The 25,045-nt window shown below is 36.8% G+C and overlaps 7 protein-coding genes across 7 annotated transcripts; 4 read left to right on the forward strand and 3 right to left on the reverse strand.

Annotated features, from left to right (window-relative positions):
• Positions 1-1,735: 1,735 nt before the first annotated feature.
• On the forward strand, positions 1,736-6,092 carry GCK72_015911 (uncharacterized protein; the record flags this gene model as incomplete). Its single annotated transcript, XM_003094833.2, has 7 exons — positions 1,736-1,778; positions 2,414-2,590; positions 3,059-3,238; positions 3,364-3,563; positions 4,390-4,581; positions 5,664-5,862; positions 5,965-6,092. 7 exons carry the CDS (start codon positions 1,736-1,738, stop codon positions 6,090-6,092), a joined length of 1,119 nt encoding a protein of 372 aa, XP_003094881.2.
• Positions 6,093-7,329: 1,237 nt separating this feature from the next.
• On the forward strand, positions 7,330-7,599 carry GCK72_015912 (uncharacterized protein; the record flags this gene model as incomplete). Its single annotated transcript, XM_003094790.2, has 2 exons — positions 7,330-7,386; positions 7,429-7,599. 2 exons carry the CDS (start codon positions 7,330-7,332, stop codon positions 7,597-7,599), a joined length of 228 nt encoding a protein of 75 aa, XP_003094838.2.
• A 537-nt stretch (positions 7,600-8,136) lies between these two features.
• On the reverse strand, positions 8,137-8,637 carry GCK72_015913 (uncharacterized protein; the record flags this gene model as incomplete). The annotated part of the gene is made up of 3 exons (XM_053731204.1): positions 8,137-8,331; positions 8,409-8,534; positions 8,581-8,637. 3 exons carry the CDS (start codon positions 8,635-8,637, stop codon positions 8,137-8,139), a joined length of 378 nt encoding a protein of 125 aa, XP_053585976.1.
• Positions 8,638-9,395: 758 nt separating this feature from the next.
• Positions 9,396-9,764, forward strand: GCK72_015914 (uncharacterized protein; the record flags this gene model as incomplete). Its single annotated transcript, XM_053731205.1, has 3 exons — positions 9,396-9,452; positions 9,495-9,635; positions 9,693-9,764. The coding sequence occupies 3 exons, from the start codon at positions 9,396-9,398 to the stop codon at positions 9,762-9,764; spliced, it is 270 nt and encodes an 89-aa protein (XP_053585977.1).
• Positions 9,765-10,664: 900 nt separating this feature from the next.
• Positions 10,665-13,212, reverse strand: GCK72_015915 (uncharacterized protein; the record flags this gene model as incomplete). Its single annotated transcript, XM_053731206.1, has 4 exons — positions 10,665-11,162; positions 12,623-12,688; positions 13,025-13,093; positions 13,144-13,212. 4 exons carry the CDS (start codon positions 13,210-13,212, stop codon positions 10,665-10,667), a joined length of 702 nt encoding a protein of 233 aa, XP_053585978.1.
• A 282-nt stretch (positions 13,213-13,494) lies between these two features.
• GCK72_015916 (uncharacterized protein) lies at positions 13,495-16,117 on the forward strand (the record flags this gene model as incomplete). The annotated part of the gene is made up of 3 exons (XM_053731207.1): positions 13,495-13,553; positions 13,629-13,986; positions 15,485-16,117. 3 exons carry the CDS (start codon positions 13,495-13,497, stop codon positions 16,115-16,117), a joined length of 1,050 nt encoding a protein of 349 aa, XP_053585979.1.
• Positions 16,118-19,356: 3,239 nt separating this feature from the next.
• On the reverse strand, positions 19,357-24,318 carry GCK72_015917 (uncharacterized protein; the record flags this gene model as incomplete). Its single annotated transcript, XM_003090069.2, has 5 exons — positions 19,357-19,752; positions 21,702-22,379; positions 23,430-23,545; positions 24,065-24,147; positions 24,233-24,318. 5 exons carry the CDS (start codon positions 24,316-24,318, stop codon positions 19,357-19,359), a joined length of 1,359 nt encoding a protein of 452 aa, XP_003090117.2.
• Positions 24,319-25,045: the final 727 nt, after the last annotated feature.

Here is a 25,045-nt window from a genome sequence, read left to right on the forward strand (position 1 = left end):
CAGCATTCTCTCAGCTTTCAAATGATATAGGTCACGACCCATATCTCCAGACTGAGTCCATGACCTTTCCTAGTTAGACGTCTCTTGATACATATAAACGTCCTTTGGGGTTTCAAATATGCTCAAAAATGTTTAGACGTCTTATAAAACATTAAAACGTCCCAAAAATACTTACTAGGGAAGGATCCCGAGTCAAGATGGAGTTACTAGTCGAGATATATATCACTAGAACCGAAATTTTGCGCTGATTTTAAATCTGTATTCCAATTTTGTTAAACGATATCGTGAAAAAAGTTATTGCCCTTTTTGTCGCTTCTCAGTGCAAAAATGAGCATTTTCAAGACTCCCAAAATTAACGTTTTTCTTTTTTTTTTCAATTTTTTTTTGTTTTGTACGTGCAGTTCCAATCATGTAAATTGTATTGTTTGTGTTGGAACTTCAGATGGGTCATTTTTGAAAATTCAAGAAACTCCACAAAAACTTTTTTTTCGTAGTCATGTACAGAACAAAAAAATTTGAAAAAAATGAGAAAAATGTTAATTTTGGGAGTCTTGAAAGTGCTCATTTTTGCACTGAGAAGCCACAAAAACGCGAATAACTTTTTTCACAAGATCGTTCAGCAAAATTGGAATGCAGATTTGAAATCAGCGCAAAATTTCGGTTCTAGTGATATATATCTCGACTAGTAACTCCATCTTGACTCGGGATCCTTCCCTAGTTAGACGTCCCTTCAACACTAAAAGTCACTGAAAGTGTTCAAGAGACGTCTAAATATTTTATGGGACGTTTAAAAAAAAAAGAGTTTCAAGGGACGTCTAAGAGTTTTTTCGAACGTTCTAGTTTTTAAAGAACATCTAAACTGGAATAGAGTAATAGAGCCGAAAATTATTTGGGGGACAAAAATGAACTCACAAGGGAAGTCTTTGGAGACGCCACTTTCAAACGTTCTATAAATTTGGTTATACGTATTTTCTACTACGAGGAGTTCATTTCTGCAGTCAAAACCTGCGAAATATCTCTGCGAGCCGAGTTATAAACTCTCAAACTTCTCATGTGGATAAGCCTGTTCACATGGAATTTCAAATCGGCCGCATATACTCCACTGGGCGGTTCTATTTGTGTTCTCAAGCGGTTTACCTATGCTCGTACGTCGCAAAAACAAAAATATCTTGCGTATACTAATCGGAATTCCATGTGAAAAAAGCTAAAAGTTTGAGAGCTCATAACTCGGCTCGCAGATACATTTAGCAGGTTTTGATTGCAGAAATGTGTTCCCCGTGGCCGAAAATACCTATAACCAAATTTATAGGTCGTTTGAAAGTGGCGTCTCCAACGAATTCCCTTGTCAGAGACACACATAAATTATTCCATGAAAAAATCAGAGTTGACCGTAGTACACGGTTTTTTGTTTTCGAAAGAAAATTATTCTTTTGAACTTCCATGTTGTTTTGGACTTTTCCAGGTTTCCAGGAAAATTTGTATTATATTTTTCAATTTTACATTAATTTGAGCGTTCCGTGTTTTTGGTTCTGTTCATTTTTAATAGAGTTTTTTTCATATGGTTACGCAATTTTCCTATTATTTCCCTTTTTTTTGGTTTTAGACTGGAAAATAATGGTTTTTTCTCCAATTTTTCTTGAATTTACCATTATTTTTTGGGTTAATTTACCTAATTTTAATGTTTTCAGCACGTTTTTCACCTTTTGCGAAGTCTCCACGCCGTTTCTTCCATCTTATGATGTCGTTCGCGGCAAACATGTATCTCTATTTAGCTGAAGGTAAGTGAAACCAAAAAATTTGAAAAATTCAAAGAATTTGCGTCATTTTGGTATAAAAACCTTAGAAATTGAGTGAAAATTACAAAAGTTGGAAAATTTTGAAAATTTTTGATTTTTTGAAAAATGCAAAAATTTTCAATATTTTCCATTAAAGTCAATTTTCGACCGATTTTTATGATTTTTAGCTTGAAATAAAGCTCAGAATCTGAATTTTTAGAAAATTTTACTCTTAACCTTTATTTCTCACTTTTTTGACCTCCAAATGCCCCACCAAAGTAACGCAGTGGTTAACTTACTGAGATGACACCACCAAAGTTCGACTCAAACCAGCGGTCACTTTTTTTGTTTTGATTTTTGCATTTTGAAAAATTCAAAAAATTTCCGTCATTTTGATATAAAAACCTTGGAAATTGAGCGAAAATAGAGAAAGTTGGAAAGTTTTGAAATTTTTCGAAGCTTTGAAAAAATCGAAAAATTTCAAACTTTTCATTTTCAGTCAATTTTGACCGATTTTTATGAATTTTAGTTTGAAATAAAGCTCAGAATCTGAATTTTTAGAAAATTTTACTTCTGAACTTTATTTCTAACAATTTGACCTCTAAATCTCCCTCCAAAATTCGCTCTATCACTTTCAGGTGTAGTTATATGTGTGACCAACATAACTCTATTATGGTGTATTCTATCGGACGCCCGTAATCGACGTCGTCGAGAATTCCTTCTGGTCGCTGCTCAATCGCTAACGGATATATTCTACGGTGTCGCTTTTATGCTCATCGCTCATTTGAGATTAGGACTTTTTTATGAGAATAAGTGTGAGTTTTTGGGTTTTTGTTGGATTTTCTCTTTTCTTTTGCGTTTTTTAGCATGTGAGAGTGAAAAATTCAAAATCAGAATGAAATTGTGGTTCAGAAAAGTATAATCATGAGATGGTTTCAAAAATTTTGAAAAAAAACATTTCAAAGATTTTCGGGTCCCAAGTTTGGGTTACTGTACTTTTCAGTGAGACCCAAAAATTATGAAAGCACGATTTTCGAATCCAGCGCATCAAGAGCTTTCAGAAAAGTATAATCATGCCTACATTCCCATCACTTTGGGTCCCGCCACGAAAACTACAGTAACCCACCGTAAATCGCGTCGAGACCCAAATTGTCTCAAATATAGCCTTGATTATACTTTTCTAAACCGCAATTTTACGCTGAGTCCGAATATTTTGTTTATAATTGTCTCAAGTCAAATCTGAAAGAATTACACCCTAAAAAAGAAAAACTGTGATTTTACAGTAACCCTAACCGTGCCCACCTCCAATTGCGCCTTTATCCCAGCCTTATGGCTACATAACATGGCGACTCCGTTGCTTGGTTTGCTACCATTCACCACTTCGATCAATTTCTTGGTGTGCTCCGTGGCTCCGCTCTGGTATATGCGCGCGACTCATCTCTACACGTTCTTTTTGCTTTCAGGTAAGAAAATTGATTTTTTCAAGAAGAAACTCTCATTTTGGGGGTTTCTAGGGTCAATTTTTGGGTTTTTCAGCAAATTTCAAGTCTAACACACTCTATTTTCCCTCTAAAACAACGTTTTTCAGCTCCACTAACCATCGCCATGTTGCTCACCTCGATAAACGCCTTGTTGCTCATTGACAACGAATCTCAAATCGCCGCGTTATGTATTGCGGCGAATGGCGCCGCCCATCATATCGTATACCATGTTATGCTATTTTTCCGGATTATAGCAAATTTGGCGTCTGCGGTCATATATTTTATTATTATTCTTTATTTGAAGAAGGTAATTTTTGAGAAAAAATTTGAGTTTGGGTTACTGTACTTTTTTAGCAAAGTCCAAAAGTTTCAAAAACATGATATTCAAATCCAGCTCGTTGAGAGCTTTCAGAAAAGTATAATCATGCCTAGGTTTGATGCAAGTTGGGTCCCACCACGAAAACTACAGTAACCCGCCGTAAATCGTGTCGAGACCCTACATAGGCTTGTGGGTACTTTTCTGAAAGCTCTCAACACGCTGATTCTGAAAATATAGTTTTCTTAGAGTTTGTGCTGAAACTAATTGAGTTACGCTCAAAAAGAGAAGAATCTTTTTAAAAAAAGTAAAAAAAACTGTTTTTTTTTTTCGAAAATTCAAAAATTACATTTTTTTCAATTTTAGAGGTTTTTTTCGATTTTTATTGTTTCAAAACTTTTAGAAACCGTGTTTTTCTTGTTTTTTCTCTTTATTTAGAGAAGATAAGTTGAGAGCTTAAAAAATAATTTCAAACAATGTTTTTTCAATTTTTTTCTTTAAAAATTTGAATTTTGAAGATTTTGAAGGTTTTTCATTTGTATTTGGAAAATTCAAAAAATTTGCGTCATTTTGGTATAAAAATCTTTGAAATTAAGCGAAAATTGAGAAAGTTGGAACATTTTGAAAATTTTTGATTTTTTCAAAAATCGAAAGTTTTCAAAAATTTTCATTAAAGTCAATTTTAGACCGATTTTTATGATTTTCAGCTCAAAATAAAGCTCAGGATCTGAATTTTTAGAAAATTTTGTTTCTCACGATTTGACCTTCAAATCCCCCTCCAAATCCAACCTTTTTCCCTTAAAAATGTTATTTTCAGAGCCACGGCGGCACCCTCAAAGATCTTTCACCCCAACAGCTCAAAATGCACCGAAATGCGAAAATCACATTGGGTCTTGTCACGACGAATTCCATGATTTTATTGTTGTTTCCCGATATTTTATTGTTTGCAAACCCGTGGAATATTACCAAGTACTACTCTACACCGTTGTACTCGATGACGTTAAGCAAGGTAAGTCTTTTCGGCGTTAATTTGAAGGTAAAGGTTTAGAATATAATGTTTAAAAACAGTGTTTTCTGAAAATTCAGATTTTCAGCTTCATTTTAAGCTAAAAACCATAAAAATCAGTGGAAAACTGACTGAAAATGAAAAGTTTGAAAATTTGCGATTTTTTGAAAAAATTGAAAAAACTTGACAAATTCAAACACTTCTAACTTTCTCAAATTTTGCCCAATTTTTTTGATTTTTATACTAAAATAATGCAAATTCTTTGAATATTTTATATGCAATATAAAAAAGCAAAAAAAAAAGCAAAAAAAACCAGTTTTGAACACCGGAGTGGGGGTCGAACCCGAGTAGGTCATATTAGCACTTGAACCACTCTTCTTTTTCGGGAGCAGATTTGGAGGGCTAGTTGTGAAGTTTTATGTTAAAAATTATAACTTTCTAAAAATACAAAATTTTAGCTTTATTTAAAGGTAAAAATCATAAAAATACATCAAAAACTGACTGAAAATGACAAGTTTGAAATTTTTCAACTTTTTCGAAAAAATTTCAAAATTTTCTAACTTTCTCAATATTCACTCAATTTTTGAGATTTTTTAACCAAAATACCGCAAATTTCTCAAATATTATATACAAAAATTTTAAAAAACAGAAAAAAAACAGTTTTGCACACCGATGGGGGGTCAAACTCGGCTAGGTCAGGTTAGAACTTTAACCACTCTTCCTCTACGGGCATAGATTTGGAGGACGAGTTGTAAAGTTTTATGTTTAAAATTATAATTTTCTAAAAATACAGAATTTCAGCTTTATTTTAAGCTAAAAATCATAAAAATCGGTCAAAAACTGACTGAAAACGAAAATTTTGAAAATTTTCGATTTTTTGAAAAAATTGAAAAAACTCGACAAATTCAAACTCTTCTCACTTTCTCAATTTTTACTCAATTTTTTTGATTTTTATACCAAAATAACGTAAATTTTACGTATTTTTCATAAATAAAGCTCAAAAACCAAAAAATGAGTTTTGAACACTGGTGATAGATCAGTTTGCAAGTAAACTCAAAAAATTTTTTTTAATTTTCCTATTCCAGACGATGATAAACTTCATGATCTACATGATTCGCTACCGTGAGCTCCGGAACATCATCTTCCTAAAAGTGATCGCATGTCTACCCAAGAAATGGGCGATCCCGTTGTCGATGAAGTTAAGAAGCACCAATGAGCAATCGAATGCTCCAAAAGGTACATTTGCGACGAGATCCTCTATTCAAACAGAGAGGATTCGAGAACGTAAGTTCTTAGGTCATATTTGAGAAAGTTAGGCCATCAGATTTCAAAAAAAAATTCCAAAAAACAATTCCAAAAAAAAAATTTTTTCAAAAATTTTTTCAGCATCACTGGAGCAGCGGAAAAGCCGTTCCGGCTCTATCCTAACATTTAACAAGTCCAGAGTTATACCTCAGAGTGTTACGGTCCCCGCCGGACCACAACATTTACCACCACTGCCGAATCGACGATGATTTTTTAATCCTTTTTTTTTGGTTAAAATTTTTTTTAATTTTGTAACTTTCTCAATAAATTTTTATGATTTTGAAATTTCAAGCAAAATATTCGTATTCAGGGCGTCGCGAGCTTTCAGAAAAGTACCCACAAGCCTATATTCTGACAGTCTTTGGGTCCCACCACGAAACCTACAGTAACCCGCCGTAAATCGTGTCGAGACCCGAACTGCGCAGAAGCTAGGCTTGTGGGTACTTTTCTGAAAGCTAAGAACAAGCTCAGTCCGATTATAACAATATAAACTTGAAATGATGTGTCATAAGAGAGTAATAACAAGAATTATATTTTTTCGAAAAAAATTAATTAAAGGCGATGATAGCACCTGGAGGGAATCCTTGGTCATATTGACCGGAACCACGCCACGGTTTGCCACCATTCAGATGACGTCTTCTGTTCAGAGGTTTCTGGGTGCTCTCATTGGCCTCCTGAATTTTGGAAGTACAGTTGGATTCATAAGAAAAACTAACCACAAGCATCATGTTGAAAACGGAGAGAATAACCAGAAAAATAGGGAGAAATTTCATTTTTCGAGAAGGTTTTCGTGGGGGTTTCGATATGGTTTTATACCCAGGTTCCGATTTTATGTCACTGGAGAGTTTTATGGCTAAACAATATAGTTTTGCATCTGAAAACTCTGTTTCTGATCGATACGCCGAAGAAACATTGAAAAAAAATGTTTTCGTGATGAGATTTTTTGATTTTCAATGCGAAAATCTGATTCAACTCGTTTTTAGCTCCCAGAAAAGTACCAAAAACCCCTAAAAGTGGGGTCCCACCACGAAAACTACAGTACCCCGCCGTAAATCGTGTGGAGACCCAATTTGCACCAAACCTAGGCATGATTATACTTTTATGAAAGCTCATGACACCCTGATTCTGACAATATAATTTTCATAAACATTTCACTTCACCTGACCGAGTTACGCGACAAGATACAAAAGTTTAATATTCGAAAAATTTCGAAAATCCATAACTCTGTGAATTTGACGCTTTCGACCTAATCTAAAGTGGAAAACGTTGGAATTTATCTGAGCTTTTTTGTGAAAAATAATTGTTCGACCCCAAAACTATAAAAATGACACATGACCCTCTAGGCCCGTTTCAAGTGCAAACACATATGCTATAAAACTCTCCAGTGTCATAAAATCGGAACCTGGGTATAAAACCCTTATCGAACCCCCAGAACCTTCTCGAAAAATGAAATTTCTCGCTATTTTTCTGGTTATTCTCTCCGTTTTCAACATGGTGATGGTGGTTAGTTTTTCTTATGAATCCTACTGTACTTCCAAAATTCAGGAGGCCAATGAGAGCACCCAGAAACCTCGCCAACCACTGAACAGAAGACGTCGTCCAGATGGTAACCGTAATTTTGGTTTCAACCTGAAGAATTCGAAAATTGGAGCCAAAGGATTCGATCCAGTTCCAAGAGTTCCAAGACGCGGCGGGAGACCAATGATGATTGAATAATTTCCACTTTCCGTTGTGACAATGATCTTTTATCATAAAATCAATTTGATATTCGAATCCAGCCTGACCAGAGCTTTCCGAAAACTATAATCATGCCTATGTAGAGTCTCTCCGCGAAAACTACAGTAGCCTAACTAGGGAAGGTCATGAAGTCAGTCTGGAGATATGGGACGTGACGTATAACATTGGAATGTTGAGAAAACACTGATTCCAAATATAAAATCAATTTTTGCCATCGAGGCCTGGTATTCAAGAAAAACAAGCGTCAAAGTTTTGAAAAATGACAAATTATTGTCTTTCTGACTATATGTTTCAAGGGACGTCTAACTAGGGAAGGTCATGGACTCAGTCTGGAGATATAGGTCGTGACCTATATAATTGGAAAGCTGAAAAAGCGCTGATTCTAAATATATATTCAGTTTTTGCCCTCGAGTCCTGGTATTCGAGAAAAATGGGGTCAAAGTTTGGACCGCTCGAGTACCATGAGAAATGATTTTGAAAAACCGGGGATCAAATAAAGATTTATTTTCATAATAATCAATATCCAGCTAATTTCACGTTAGCAGTAGGTTGCTGCTTTCCTCCAATTGTAATTATTACATTCTGTTGCTGTTGTCTCAAATATTCCTCTTGCTCTTTTTTAAAAGTTGCTGGGCTCTTTCCCATTAACATTCTATCAACATTACGTCCTCCTCTAGGTATATAAAGCGGCTTACGCTCAACCTTGGCGTCCTAAATTTGAAGAATTTCAGAAGATTCATCTTAATAGAAACTAACAACCCGTTAATTGATTACTGTAGGCGACTCACTTTCATCGTTTTTGATGGGGATCCAATAATAATAATCCCATCATTTCGCGGCCACGCCCCTTCATCAGCACGGAAATCTGGATGACGTCTTCTGTTCAGTGGTTTCTGGGTGCTCTCGTCGGCTTCCTGAATTTTGGAAGTACAGTAGAAGTTGAAAAAAGAAAAAACTAACCACCATCATCATGTTGAAAACGGAGAGAATAACCAGAAAAATAGCGAGAAATTTCATTTTTCGAGAAGGTTTTGGGGGTTGCGGTATGGTTTTATACCCAGGTTCCGATTTTATGTCACTGGAGAGTTTTATAGCATATGTGTTTGCACTTGAAACGGGCCTAGAGGGTCATGTGCCATTTTTAAAGTTTTGGGATCAAAAAGTTAGTCATTAAACATTTTTCACAAAAAGCTCAGATAACTTCCAACGTTTCCCACTTTAGATTCAGGTCGAAAGCGGCGAAATTCACAGAGTTATGGATTTTCGAAATATTTCGAAAATTTATGTAGCCGCGTAACTTGGATAGATAGAGTACAAGGCATATGAAAACTATATTTTCAGAAGCAGGGTGTCATGAGCTTTCAGAAAAGTATAGTCATGCCTAGATTTGGTGCAAATTGGGTCTCGACACGATTTACGGCGGGTTACTGTAGTTTTTCGTGGTGGGACCCCACTTTTAGGGGTTGTTGGTACTTTTCTGGGAGCTAAAAACGAGTTGAATCAGATTTTCGCATTGAAAATCAAAAAATCTCATCACGAAAACATTTTTTTTCAATGTTTTTTCGGCGTATCGGTCGGAAACAGAATTTTCAGGTGCAGATCTCTATTGTTTAGCCATAAAACTCTCCAGTTTTGATCCCAAAACTATAAAAATGGCACATGACCCTCTAGGCCCGTTTCAGGTGCAAACAAAATATGCTATAAAACTCCAGTGACATAAAATCGGAACCTGGGTATAAAACCGTACCAAAACCCCCGAAAACCTTCTCGAAACAATGAAATTTCTTGCTATTTTTCTGGTTATTCTCTCCGTTTTCAACATGATGATGGTGGTTAGTTTTTCTTATGAATCCTACTGTACTTTCAAAATTTAGGAGGCCAATGAGAGCACCCAGAAACCTCGCCAACCACTGAACAGAAGACGTCGTCCACAGAATTTCCGTGCTGATGAAGGGGCGTGGCCGAACAATGAAGGTCCAATAATTTGGGTTGGATCCCCACCTCGAACTGTGAATGTGAGTTACAATCATCAATCAAGGGATTACGGTATTTTCAAATATTTATTGTTTCAGGGAAAACTGATTCCTGGCTCCACTCGACTGATCACTCAGAAGCCACAGCAACGACGCCTCATGGGGTATTAATGATTTTTTGAGTTTATGGAGAATGAAATGAATTTTTAAAAGTTCTAATTATCATAGTTTTAGTCGACGTGTGAAGAGCTTTCAGAAAAGTATAATCATGCCTAGGTTTGATGAATGTCAACTGTTCTGAAATTTCTGAAAATATCTGAAAATCAGATTTCACACCAAAATCACACCCAGAAGCTAGTTCAAACTATTCTTCACAGAAAGTTTAGGTAATTTCCAGCGTTTTCCATTTTGAATCAAGCAAAAAGAGTAAAAATTCACAAAGTTATGGATTTTCGAAGCATTTCGAAAACCCAATTTCACTTTTTTTGACATAACTCAATTAGTTTCAGTACAAACTCTAAGAAAATTATATTTTCAGAATCGGTGCGTCGAGAGCTTTCAGAAAAGTACCCACAAGCCATGTTTCTGATAACTTTGGGTCTCGACACGATTTACGTCGGGGTTACTGTAGTTTTCGTGGTGGGACCCAAGTTGTACAGAACTAGGGCTTGTGGGTACTTTTCTGAAAGCTAAAGGCGAGCTGAATCCGAAGATAGCATTGAATACCAAAAAATCTCGAAAAAAATTCGGGTCTCGACGCGAAAACCATTGTTTTTTTCAATTTTTTCGCCGAATCTTAAACTTTTTAGTATTTTAATTATTGCATTGAGCTTCAGTGCGCCGAGAGCGTTCAGAAAAGTACCCACAAGCATAGGTTCTGATGACTTTGGGTCCCACCACAAAAACTACAGTAACCCGCTCGTTTTCGCGGCGAGACCCAAGTTTCTCAGAACTAGGGCTTGTGGGTACTTTTCTGAAAGCTAAGAACGAGCTGAATTCGAATTTAATGCTTAAAATACTTTATTTACAATTTTCACTCAAAATATACAAGAACAGTGCAAAAAATTCAATTTATTCCACATAAATGACGTCATCACTCTCATCTGGCATCGAAACTTCCTCTTCATCATCGTCGTCCTCATCTGAATCCTCCTTCTTCTCCATAATCTCCAGAACACGATTCAGAAGCGACGTCTTCGTCGTGTCGGTCATCTGACGGTAGTACGCACTTTTCGACACCTTCTGCACATCTTTTTCCGTCGTCAGATTCTGAAGCACGTGATTCTGAAGGCGTGACAATGAGAACGTCTCCGCGAGAATCAGTTTCCACGCGGTGTCCATTGAATCCAAAGAAATTAGAAATTTCTCGCATTTCGATTTCAGAATTTCGACTTCGAAGCGATGCGCGAGATTCAGAAGACGCTCGACGTTCGATGACGTCATCTCGGCGTCTGTGGGATACAGAAAATGCAAAAATTCGATGAAATCGTGGAATTTGACGTCGGGAATCTCGAATTCTGGGATGACTTCCAAGAGATCGTTGAGGAATGGAGAGTATGTGCCGAGATACTGAAAAATTGTTTTTGAAAACAAATTTGAAAAAATTTTTGCTGAAAACCCACTTTTCCGCTGAAAAAATGGCTTTTGACAATTTTTTTTCTATAAAAATGGGAATTTTGTCCAAAATTCTGAATTTCAGCAAAATTTTTGGCTGAAAATCGGAATTTTTGCGCGAAAAATCGGTTTTTTCAAATGGAAACTGGCATTTTTGGCTAAAACTCCAGTTTTCCTCGCTTCAAAAAATGGATTTTTGAGACTATTTCTTTCGAAAAAAGTGGAAATTTGGATTTCTAACAAAAAAGGCAGTTTTAGACCAAAAAACATGATTCTCTAGTGATTTTTTAATCGATTTTTCAGTTAAAACTGGAATTTTTACCGATTATAGCGCACAATTGAGTTAACAATAAGCGAAAATCGGTTAAAGACCGGATTTTTTGCTCCGAGAGCTCAATTTTCGCGAAGAAACTACAAACTACACTTTCAGACCAAATCTGCACGATAATGAGTGGAAAATAAGCGAAAATCGGCTAGAAAAACTGAATTTTCGCTCCGAAAACTCGATTTTCCCGTAGAAAACCGAAAAAATTGATATTTCAAGCGATTTTTCAGCGATTTGTCAGCCAAAACTGCTATTTTTACTGATTTTAACACCCAATGTGTTAATTTTCTGAGTTTTTTCACTGAAAAATGCTTTAAAATTCCAAAAAATCGTCTAAAAACCGATTTTGAGTCCGAAAAGTGCTAGTTTTTTCGAAAATTGTGATAATAAAAAAGGTTTTTAATGCGAAAACTTCCAAAAAATTGAAAAAAAAACACTATTTTTGACGGAATCTCTCGAAAATTTCGCTTCCATCGTCGTTTTTTGAAATTTTCGTGATAAAAACCTTTTTTAAAACAAAAATTCGGGTTTTAGAACATTTTGCTAAAATTTTAGTAAAATTGCATTTTTCGGGTTGAAAATCGGATTTTCAGACGATTTCCTTATGGAAATTGACATTTTTGAAGCATTTTTCAGCGGAAAACTCTGAAAATTAACATATTATGTGCAAAAATCAGTATAAATTGCAGTTTTGACTCAGAAATTGGTAAAAAATCGCATGAAAATTCAATTTTTCGGTTTTCTACAAAAAAATTGAGTTTTCGGACCGAAATTCGGGATTTTCACCATTTTTTCAGTTTTTTCAACCGATTTTCGATAAATTTCCACTTATTATCGTGCAGATTTGGTCAGAAAGTGTAGTTTGTAGTCTCTTCGCGAAAATTGAGTTCTCGGAGCAAAAAATCCGGTTTTTAACCGATTTTCGCTTATCTTTAACTCAATTGTGCGCTAAAATCTGCGAAAATTGCAATGTTAGCTGAAAAATCGATAAAAATCGTTCAAAATGCCATTTTTTCGGTATTCCAACGGAAAGTTCTGGTTTTTCACCGATTTTTGCTTATTTTCCACCCAAATTCTCCCAATTTCTTACCTGTTTCCCCACATACACTTTCCTCCCCTCCACCAACAAAATCGCGTCGAAAATGTCAGAATTCGGCTGGGAAAAGTCGAAAAACGGTTTTCAAATTCATGCCGATGACCGTTTTAATCGAAATTTGAACGAAAATTTTGATACTTTCCTCGAAAAGTGGCAGATCCGTTTCGAAGTGAGTCTCCGAATCGAATTCTACATCTTTCTCGGTACAAATCAATCGGGAATCGTGAGAAATCACAGAAATATGGGCGGAACACCCCCACAATCGACTTTTATTCAGTTTATTGCAGAAAATTCGAAGAAATAATGATTTTCCCGCTCGAAAATCTCGAAAATCCACGGAATCCCTCGAAAATTGTACTTCCATTGTCGTTTTTTGAAGTTTTCCGCGTAAGTGACGTGAAATTTCCGCTCGAAATCGAATTCCGGGTCGATTTCCGGTTTTTGAGGTGAAATAGTGCTTGAATTCTGAAAAATCATCTTTTTTAAGCCCGAAAACTGCAAAAAACCGGCGCTACCGAATCATTTTTCGCCGATTTCGAGGATGGTGGGGAGAGGAAGACGTTGAGGGTCTCGGAGGCGAACATTGAGGTGGAAAACGACTGAAAATAGGTTTTGATGAGTGAGAAATTCAGCAAAAAGCAAAAAAATCAAGAAAAAACGAGGAAAAACGGTGAAAAACGAGCAAAAATGAGCTAAAATGAGCTAAAAACCCGAAAATAATGATATTAGCCGTGGAGCGCGATTGCATTGTCATCTGAAACTCTGGCGCGAAATTTAAATTGGATTATTTTTGATATTGTTTTTGGCAATTTTCATCAATTTTCAGCAATTTTTCCCGATTTTTTCTTAAAATTCGACTTTCAGACATGCCACCAGTGGAATCCCATGTAATTCCAATATATTTCACACAAATTGCCAGAAAAAAGTGAAAATTGGAGAGGTTTTTTGGTAAAAAATTAATTTTTTCATTTTTTTCGATTAAAAAAGCATTATTTTCCAGGAATTTCAAATGTTTCCACCGCAACGGGTGGCTGCACGCGACAATTCAGTGTAATTCAACTGATCGGAGCCCGTTTTGGTCGATTTCTGGCACTTGTCGAGTGTCATTCGGTGAAAACGACTCCCAGAATTATTCTCTCCATTTTACCGGCGGAAAATCGAGTCTGAAACTGAAAAATTTGAAAAAATCGGCGATTTTCGAGGAAAACTACTCCGATTTGATCAAATTTCATGTCGACGTTTATAAAGTCGTCGGAATCTGGGATAAGTCGACAAAAATCGACTTTACGAAGCCGAATGGCGGAGTTTTCGACGCGATTTTGTTAGTGGAGGGGAGGAGAATTTATGTGGGAAGACAGGTAAAAAATTGGGAAAAATTTGAGTCGAAAATACGCGAAAATCGGTTATTAGCACGACACGCTTCTTACAACCGCGCTCTACCGAAACCGAAGAAAATAGTGTGCGAAATTGAGAGATTCAGAGAAAAAGAGACACTTTTCAACGACATTTCGGTGGAGCGCAGTTGTAAAAACTGTGCCAAACTAATATAATAAAAACCAAAATTTTTGCTCCGAAAACTCAAAAATTGAATTTTCTCGAACAGACTACAAACTACACTTTCAGACCAAATCTGCATGATAAGGAGTGGAAATTGAGCGAAAATCGGTTTAAAAAGTGAAAAAAATCGGTGAAAATCCCGAATTTTTGCTCCGAAAACTCAAATTTCCCGAAGAAAAGCAAAAAAAATGGATTTTACAGCTTTTTTTTCCAGATTTTAGCAGACTTTTTCAGAGTTCACGACCACTCCGTCCACTAAAGCGCCAAACTTTGCTGCCTCCCACCTGTTTTTCGTGCGCCAGCAGTCTCTTGGCGCACTCTTCGTGTTTTTTTTGCCAATTTTTTAAATGAATTGAAGATTCGGTATTCCTCGAAAAAAAGAGTGTTTTCGACATTTTTTCGAAAATTTTTCCTCTGTGTTTTTCGAGTTAGACATCTGGCTAAATAATAAAAGCAAAATTATCGAAAAATAATATGTCTGTGACGAGTTGTTACATTTTGAAATTTTCAGAATTGCTGTATTTTTCCAAAACCGGAATTTCTGGAAGAATTGTCTGTCAGTCAAGCTTCTAACACTTATATAAGTCGTTTTAAATACACAAGGCACAAAGTAAATGCATTTTTCAGCCATCACAAGTGCGTTTATGTAATTTTTAACTATGTCGAAATTTTGACTAAAAATTGTTTAAATTTATAAATTGGGCTTTCTAATGATAAGATTGTTGTTCTGAAATCGAAAATCACCAAAAAAGTCTGTAAAAACGTGAAAAAGTCAACATTTAACTGAAACTGTAATTCTGACCCGACTCGGATCGGAATGGGTGTCTGAAAAGTTGTCAATGTAGGTTTTCAATAATTTCTTTTCTGTTGATGAGCATTTCTATTCATATTTTTTTAAGTGAAATCTTGAATTTTTGAAGGAGTGCCTCTCTAGTATTTGCGCGTTTCTTGCAGCAAAGCACGAGAAATGCGCCTGAAACGTTTGGTGCGCATTAGTGGACGGAGGGGGGTGTGGAGTTTTCCGCCGAAAAATGTAAAATCTATAAATCTTTTGACTACAAACTACACTTTCCGAAGACTACAAACTACACTTTCAGACCTCATGTGCACGATTAATAGCATTTTTTGGCAGAAATCTCAGAAAAAGTGTGCTAAAATCTGTAAGAAAGCTAAAAAAATCGATAAAAAATCGATTTTTTACGAGAAAATTGAGTTTTTGAAGCAAAAATTCTGGTTTTTCACTGGTTTTCGCGCAGATTTGGTCTTCCAGACTACAAACTACAAACTACAAATTTCCAGGTGCTCCGAATGTATTCCAAATTCTTCGACCGCATTTTCCACTCGTCGGAACACACTCAAATCGTTTTGGAAGGCGGAAAATACGAGGAAATAATTGAATTTTTGCATTTTTTGTATCCCACGAATGCCGAGATGACGTCATCGAACGTCGAACGTCTTCTGAATCACTCGAAACGTTTCGACGTCGAAATTGTGCGGAATCGATGCGAAAACTGGCTGATTTCTGACCATTTCGGCGAGAAATCGATAGATTTCGGGCTGAAATTATTGCTAGCCGAGAGATTCGAATTGTCACGTCTTCTGAATGAGATTCTGAATTCGTTGGAGAGTTTAGAAGACGTTAGACCACTGGCGGTGTCTGGATTCTATCGAAAAGTGGGCGGAGCCATCAAGATTCGGATTCTCGACAGGATTCTGGAGATTTCGAGAGGGACGGAGGATTCAGATGACGGCGAGACGGCGTCACGGTGCTCCATTGGGCATTGCGAGGATTCTGAAGACGTTATGGAGGATTCTGAGGATTCAGAAGACCCTGACGACGTCGAAAGTTACGAATCAGAGTATTCTGAGGATTCTGAAGCCGGAAACGACGCCGACGACGATTCTAGAGAGGAAAAATCGTCTGGAAATTAATTTTTTAACACAATTTTCAGACAAAATTCATTATTTTAAGCCTAAAAATCAATTTTATGTAATTTTAAGCATTTTTTTTTCAATTTTTCGCCGTTTTATGTATTTTTTTCCCTAGTTTCAGCTGAAAAATTGTGATTTCCGACTTGAAAAGTGTAAATTTTCAGTCAAAATTCACAATTTCAGAGCTGTAAATTGATATTTTCGGATTTTAGGCATTTTTGTGTATTTTTGTGGTTTTTTCTAGTTTTTCCAGGTTTCTAAGCTGAAAAATCGCTTTTTCAACGTCTAAATCATTGATTTTTATTGAAAAATTCCCGATTTTACACGAAATTCGTGATTTTTAGGTCTTGAATCCTATTTTTCCCGATTATTGCATGATTTGAATATAGACCTTGTTTTATAATTTATATTGTATAGCTACTTGCTATCGGAGAGAGAGACGATTACACGTGGTTCTTTACTCTTTACTTTATTAAGAACTGAATTCTAAGGGAAATGAATACTTAGAATAACCGGGGCACGTGACTAGGGTTTCACGTAGGCGTTCCTATACAACACCTCCCCCACAATATGAAAAGTTCGCTCTGTTCGACTTTTCTTCCAAAATCCAGCGAAGCTTCCGACCCGACAAGTAAAACCATCCGTCATTGTCGTGACTCGGCAACCAGTAGTTGTTTCTCATCGAAGGTCCGCGTGGTCTCATTCTCCCGACTCCATATCCAGTATCACGCCAACTTCGATTGCCTGCTGCTGATCTGTTGTTCCAGGCCGAGCCTGGAATATTAACTTTTAGTGGACACTCCATGAAAGTTCTCTCCGTTAGCTTCTCTTCTCCCGAACTTCTCCTTCTCTTCATGGCTCAGTCGACCTCTCATTTTCTCATTCCCACCATTCCAGAACATCTTCTCCGACTGACATCTTTTTGCAATGTGTCCTCTCTCTCCGCACTGGTAACATTCTTTCTTCTCAGCCCAACATCTTCCTGGAACGTGTCTTCCACCACAACGTAAACATCCTTTTCTTTCGACTATCTTCGAATTCTGCTCACTCTCGGACATCTCTCTTACTTGATTAACTCTTTGACTCGACTGACTCGTCCACGACGTCTGCTCTCCTTCCTCAACTTCTTCAATCTTACTGTTCGCAACCATATCCTTAAGTACTGCTTCTATTTCGGGTGACTTACATAACCAACTCATTCCAATCAAATTCATATCGCGATTTGTTACGTACACATAGTCACTGTATGTAACTCCTTTCAACTCAAAATTCACACTCACTCTTCCTTTCACAACCAACTCCGTTCTATTAGCACATGCCACTTTAAAAGGAACCTCGCTCAACAATGGACTTCCCAACTCTTTCCAACTCTTCTTGCAAATCAACGTAATCTGACTTCCCGTATCCAAATGGAACTCCAACATCTTATCTTCAACCGTCACCATCATTCTCGGGCGAGTCTGACCCTCGGTAGTCACTCCATCAACTTGTATTGTTTGAATCGTAATCGTGTTCACTTTCCTACTCTCTGGCTCTTTCTTATTCACATTCCGATTATCATTTCGATTCCGCTCACTTGTTCTCTTATGACATTCATATGAGAAGTGTCCAGGTTCTCCACATGCATAACATGTCAGGACTCGATTCCCAAAATTTTCTCTTCTTCCTCTGAAGCCACCTCTGTAACTACTCGTCCTGTGATCACTTCTTCTCTCATCTCGCTTTTCGATGGCACAAACATTCACTTCCTCGTGAGGGTTCGCGGTTTTGGCCGTGGAGGCGAAGACTTGATGGGTTGGGAGTATTTACTCCCAACTCGCTCGTAGCTTGTGGCCAAGAAGAAAATGAAGACTTGATGGGTTGGATTGGAACATTAATGGAACAAAATCGAAACCGTTTTTCGAGGGTCCGGTCACATTCGAGTATACGATCAGGTGATGTCATTAATGTGTACTTCAGAATAATTTTTGAAACACTTTTTGAACTTAATTCGATTAATAAACTTTTTTCTTTTCTTTTTTTGATCATTTTGTGCTGTACTACTACTTTTTTTGAACTCGATTTTTGTGCAATTCATCCCAATCGTTGAGTCTCTCATAGTTTTTCATAAATTTATGCTCAAATATGACTTTTTTTCGACTTAAAATCTTAAAAAATAGAATTTCTGATGCAAAAATTGTATTTCCAAGTGAAAAATACTACTAGAAACGATTTTTTTCACAAATTAAAAAAAATTCCAAACGACACTCCGCTATCTCGCGAGCGCGTCTTGTTTAGCGTAAATCGACACGAATTTCATTTTTGAAAACAGACATTTTTTCGGCCTAATAAGTAGGTTTTCAGCGGTTTTTCAGCGAAGAAAAAAATCTATTTCATATTTTATTTACATTCACAACTATAGAAAACATGAATTTTTAGAATTTTTTGGTGGCGGAAAAGTGAAATATAAGCGACAGTAAGGAGGGGGAAAACACGTCACCGTAGATTCAGGTAACTGGAATGTCAAATGGGGGGAAAACTAACAAAAAAAGAGCAAAAAATAGTTAGAAAAGAATGTAAATAAGGAGAGAATTTTCGAGGAAAAGTGTATATACCCTTGGGTTTTGAAGAAAAAAAGGAAAAAGAGGGGAAAATTAACGAGATAGTGACTAAAATTGGCGAAAAATAGGGTTTTTGAGGGGGAAATTGATGGAAAATGGGGTTTTTAGGCGAAAAAATTGATTTTTAAGCCAAAAACCGGAATTTTGAGCTGAAACTCCTATCTTTGGCTGAAAATATCCAATTTCTGGCCTAAAATTGGTAAAAAAACGGGGTTTTTAGGCGGAAAAATGAAAATTTCAGGGAAAAATCAGAAATTTGAGCTAAAAACTCGGATTTTTGGCTGAAAACTCAATTTTTGTCTCGAAAATTAGAAATTTGAGCTAAAAAATCAGATTTTTCACTCAAAAAATTTGAAATTTCAGCTAAAAAACCCGATTTATGACTCAAAAACTTAAAATTGAGCTAAAAAACTGAGTTTTGAGCCAAAAATCTGATTTCTGGCTTAAAACTTGCAATTTGAGCTAAAAAACCGATTTTTGTCTCAAAAATCAAAAATTTGAGCGAAAAACTCGGATTTTCAGCTAAAAATTCGGATTTTTGGACTCAAAAACGTGTTATTTGGCCGATTTTTGGCTGAAAAAATCCAATTTTTCACTCAAAAACCTCATTTTCCACCAATTTCCCCGCAAAAAATAAGTTTATTCTCTAACATTGATAACAATCTGCTTCTGTTTCGGATCATCGAATCTATCCATCGTCTGAACCGATTGGAGCATCACATAACCGAAGATGAGTCCGGCGATGAGCACAAGAGCCGACACGATGCCCATCCACGATCCGGCGGAGAATGTTCCAGTACAATCTTCGGTTTGAAGAGTGAAATGAGGCGCTTTGAGCCATGCATCCGGATTGCGGATGTTGAATGTCTGAATTTGAGTGTTCACCAAGGCGATTCCGATTTTGACGGTTTGATCGTCGGTGGGGAAGAAGACGGCTTGAGTCTGACCACACGCGAGAGCCCATCCCGCAACCGAGTTGATTTTCGAGTAACGAGTTTCGACTTCACCGATTGTTTGCTCTTGAGACTTGGCACTCTGAAAAAAATTTGGAAAATTGAAAAATTTGGGTGGGAAATCGCCTAAAAATCGCATTTTTAGCACTAAAAATGGCTAAAAATTGGTATTTTGACGCAAAAAACATGTTTTTCAAGTAAAAAATGGCTGAAATCGCTTCAAAAATTCCCAAAAACCGCCCGTGGCCTAACTTTCCACACGGTGGCCTAGAAATCCAAACTGTGGAAAAACTAGTCCCCGAGTGGTTTTTCATCGGTTTTGATGGTTTTTGGGTCTAAAATCGTCGGAAAACGCGTTTTTCAAGCTAAAAATAGCCAAAAACACACAGAAAACGATCAAAAAACCGCCCATGGCCTAACTTATCACCTGGTGGCCTAGAAAACCCAAACTTACACTGGTTTTAAACAAATTTTTGGGTTAATTCTGCAAACTTGAAATTTTTTTTTAAATCTGAATTTTTTTTTCATGCTGAAAATTTCCCAAATTTTCTCAATTTCTTGACTTGAAAATGTAATATTCATCATCCTGAGACTGAGAGCTTTCAAATGAGCCCCATATTGTCTATATTCAGACAACTTTGATTTTTCGACCGCTACGCGTCGCGGTCGCGTAGCGGTTTTCACGCGATTTTCAAATTGAACCGAATATAGCCGTGATGGGGCTCATTTTGAAGCTTTCGGTGTCAGGAACATGAATCTGAAGACATCCGGAAGTGGGGAAACACAGACAGACTTGTAGTGGACATCGGGATATCTAGACACACAGATGGACATTTAAAAAGCTTACAGACACACAGATGGACACCTGAGAGTTTTAAAATTAGCAAAATTGGACATCCGGACATCCGGACACACAGATGGACTATATCAAGTCAAAAAGTGATTTTAAAAAATGTGATTTTCAGTCGGAAAATTCGAATTTTGAGTGATTCTTCGACCGAAAACGCTATTTGTGGGGTCGAAAATTGCTCAAAACCTCAATTTTCGTTGAAACACTTGAATTTCGGCTATAAATACACCTCCAGGACCTCTAGACATCCGGACATACAGACAGACTTTATAAATTTCAAAAATCGAAACTTTCTGTACATCCAGAGCTAACAGACACACAGACGGACATCGGAATATTAAAATTGACGATATTGGACATCTGGACTGTCGGAACACACATACAGACAAATTCGGGTTCAAAAAATTCGATTTTCAGTGGGAAAATTCGATTTTTAGTGATTTCTCTATTGATATTACAGATTTTGGTGTGAAAATAGCTGAAAATCTTGCAATCTGGACATCCGGACGCCCAGACACACAGATGGACATTCTAATCTTAAAATTGGACATCCGGACACACAGACGGATTCAGAACGTTCAGAACGTAAAAAATTGACGCAAATTTGTCGATTTTCAGTCGGAGAAAACTCGAATTTAGGTGATTTTTTCCACTAAAAATGCGGATTTCGACCGATTTTTATCGAAAAAAACCTCAAAAATCACCTATTTTTCACTAATTTTCATCTAAAAATCGCTTGTTGACAAAATTTGGACATCCGGACACTCAGACACACAGACATACATCAGGAAATCGTGCATTTCGGGACATCTGGATATCCGGACACCCAGACAGACCAATCCGGGCTCAAAATTGTCGTAAAAAGTTCATTTTTCTCGGAATTTTTCGCATTTTCCTGCAGCCATAATCGCCGCCTGACAGATTTTCAATATTTCAAAAATCGAAACTTTATGGACATCCGGAGATCCGGACACACAAACAGATTCAAAACTTGAAAATTGACGAAAATTGGTCGATTTTCAGTCGGAAAACTCGAATTTGAGTGATTTTTCCACTAAAAATGCGGATTTCGACCGATTTCTATCAAAAAAAACCTCTCAAAAATCACCAATTTTTCAATAATTTTCATCTAAAAATCGCTTTTTTCTCCTAATTCTCTTCATTTTCCCGCATTTCTCTACCTTATAAGCGCCAGTTCCGGTAATCGCCGCCTCATGAAGTGTGGCTCCACTCAATTGCCAATATCCAAAGATATCTCCAGTAATATTCAATGTCACATCAATCAAATCCCCAGATTTCATCGAAAACGCGTCCGTATTGAACTGTTTTCCCTTAATATCCTGTGTCAAAGTGAGGCGAAGTCTAAAAATGAATTCTCCAATGGTTCCCTTGGCGCACTTCACATCACCATCCGCGTAAGCGTAGGTCAAATTCGATCCAGGGACGAATGCGGCCGCGTAGGCGAGAGTTTTATCATTTTTCTGTTGAACAACGACGGAGACACCCTCAAGATACAGTAGGCAAGTGAGATTCGCTTCTGGTGCCACTTTCAGATTGGTATTGTTATAAGGTGGAAGGACGAGTGGGAATGGGAATGCTCCAGTAGCCGGGGAGCCAGTGCTCGGGGAGTTTGAATTGGAGGCGGCGTCGAATTCGTCAGTCGCCACTCGTTTCACACGATTCGTTGATTCATGATAGACGGCGTCGGTGGAAGTGAGGATTCCGATGGAATTATCGATTTTTGAGATGAGCTCTTCCGCCAATTGCTCCATTGATGTCCATTCTTCGCCGGCGAGAATGTAGATGGCGGCGCCTGATTTGTAGGACGCCGAGGAGGTGAGCACTTGAGCCGAGGAGGCCTGGAATATAGGAAAATTGAGTTTTTCCACGAAAAAATGGGGAAAAATCATCAAAAATCCGCGATTTTTGTAGTATTAGCGGTTTGAGCTGAAAAAAAAACTACATTATTTGAGAGAAAATCGGATTTTCAGCGCAAATTTTCAGTTTTTGGGCGAAAAACTGCAAATTTTGAGCTGAAAACCAGATTTTTCTCATAGAAATTGCAGTTTTTCTGCCAAAAAAGACCAAAATCGAAAATCTCATATAAAAACTGAGTTTTTCCACACGGTTGAGGCCTGGAATATGGAGTTTTGAGGGGAAAATTGAATTTTATGTAGAAAAAGAGTCAAAAAAACCGCGAAAATTGCCAAATTTTTGTCAATTTTCGTCATTTTTTAACAAAAAAATCGGATTTTCAGCGCGAAATTTGCAGTTTTTTGCTCAAAAAAACGGCAAATTTTGTTATTTTTTGCCATTTTTTTTAAAGAAAAATCAGGATTTTCTGCCAAAGAAATGATTAAAACGTATTAAAAATTCAATTTTGCAAGAAACCTTTCAAATTCAATATTTTTTACCGAAAAATAACCAAAAAACGTTAAAAATTGCTGTTTTTTTGCTCAAAAACTGCAAATTTTTGGCTGAAAATCCGATTTTTCTCTTCAAAAATCCAGTTTTTGGCATGAAAATCGATAAAAACCCCAATTTTCCTGCTAAAACCGCTAAAATATCAGATTTTCACTGGAAATCGGACATCTGGACAGCCAGACACACAGATAAACGATTTTCAGTCAACAAATTCAAATTTCGATGAATGTTCATACTGAAAACACTGTTTTTGCTCGAAATTTGCTCAAAATTTCAATTTTTCGCTGAAAATCGACATCTGGTCATACAGACACACAGTCAGACGATTTTCAGTCAGGAAACTCAATTTTTTCACTGAAAATCTCGGAATCTTTAATAAAAATCAGTCTTTGCCCAATTTCAACCAAAAAACCTCAAAAATCACTGATTTTTCCCAAATTTTTGCTTAAAAATCGCATTTTTCGGGTATTTTCCCATTTTCTCACCTCAATCTGATGTGGGAAGTATTGTGACTCGTGGAAGTTGCTATTCTTCACAGATTTCGCCAAGAAATCAGTCGCTGGCTCGGCGGAATAGGCGTTGGCTTTCACAGAGAATTGTCCTGAAAATATGGGAGTTTTCGGGTAAAAAATGGAATTTTTGGGGTAAAAATCGGCTGAAAACCGCATTTTTAGCTCCAAAACTTGGATTTCGAGCTGAAAATCATGGTTTTTTTGCTCAAAAATCATATTTTTTCGGCCTAAAATTACCAATTTTCCGTCGAAAACCAGATTTTTCAGCTAAAAACTCCCTATGGCCTAACTTTTCACCTGGTGGCCTAGAAAACCAAATTTGTGGAAAACTAGTCCCCGACAGATTTTTAATTGTTTTTTAATGGTTTTTAGCCTTAAAAACGTCATTTTTTTGCTCAAAATGACCGAAAACGGGCAATTTTAGCTGAAAAATTGAGGTGGTTTCTCCATGAAAATCATTAAAATCGGGGTTTTAGACTCAAATTTGACGATTTCCAGGCCGAAATCCGATTTTCTGCTATAAAAATGACCGATTTAAGCAGAAAAAAACCAGATTTTTCAACCAAAAATTACAATTTTCAGTCAAAAATTTTGTTTTTTTCCCGTACCAAGAGTGAAATCTGGGTTGACGATGAAGACGATCGGCTCCTCGGCGGTGGCCCCTTTCACCAGTTGTTCCACTGGTAATCCTCTGAAAAATGAGCAATTTTCATTTTGAAAAAAAAATTTCGAAATTTTTTTTTCAAAATTTTATGGAAAAATCGATGAAAACTTACCCAATTTCTCTCTGATTGGAGAAGAGGACGGCGTCGTAGGCGTAACACGCGGCGAACAGAGAAAACACGGTGAAAAGTACCCTCATTCTGGAAAAAATGTGGAAAAATCGATAAAATTTTTGAAAAATTGGAGAAAATGAGCAATTTTAAGCGAAAAAATGCGAAAAAAACGGATTTTTAGATGAAAATTCCGTGAAAAACAATGTTGTGAAACTTTCAGCAAAAATTGAAAAAATTTTTTTTTGATTTTTTCACCCTCAAATTTCAGCATTTTCAGTCATTTCCACCTGAAAAACACTGAAATTTCAGATTTTCCATCAAAAACTACCCAAAACTCGCGAGAAAATACAAAAAAGAGTGCAGAGAGGCGAAAGATGACAGAAAACGGCCGCCGAGACGACCAAAAATCGAACATCGACCGACCGAGACCGAGTTGTGCGGTGGAGCGCGTTTGCTGACTGTTGGAGGGTGAGAGAGTGTGGTGGAGTGGAGAGACGCAGAGAAATCGTCGTGTCGGAATTGGATTTCATCGGTTTTTGGGTGGTTTTCGATGGATTTTCGCGGGAAAAAGTCGATTTTTCGCGGTTTTTAGGTGAAAATTAGTAAAAAATCATACTTTTCAAGAAAAAAATCCATAAAAACACATAAAAACTACCAAAACCTCGTGAAAAACTAATATTTTGCATTTCTAAGAGATTTTCACGATTTTTTTCAGTTTTTGGAATACTTTTGCTCAAAAATTGGGTCAAAATCGATTTTTTCAACTGAAAATACGAAAAAATCGCGAAATTCTCGTAGAAAACTTAAAAATGA

This window comes from Caenorhabditis remanei, chromosome IV (assembly GCF_010183535.1).
Source record: "Caenorhabditis remanei strain PX506 chromosome IV, whole genome shotgun sequence".
Lineage (NCBI taxonomy): Eukaryota > Metazoa > Nematoda > Chromadorea > Rhabditida > Rhabditidae > Caenorhabditis > Caenorhabditis remanei.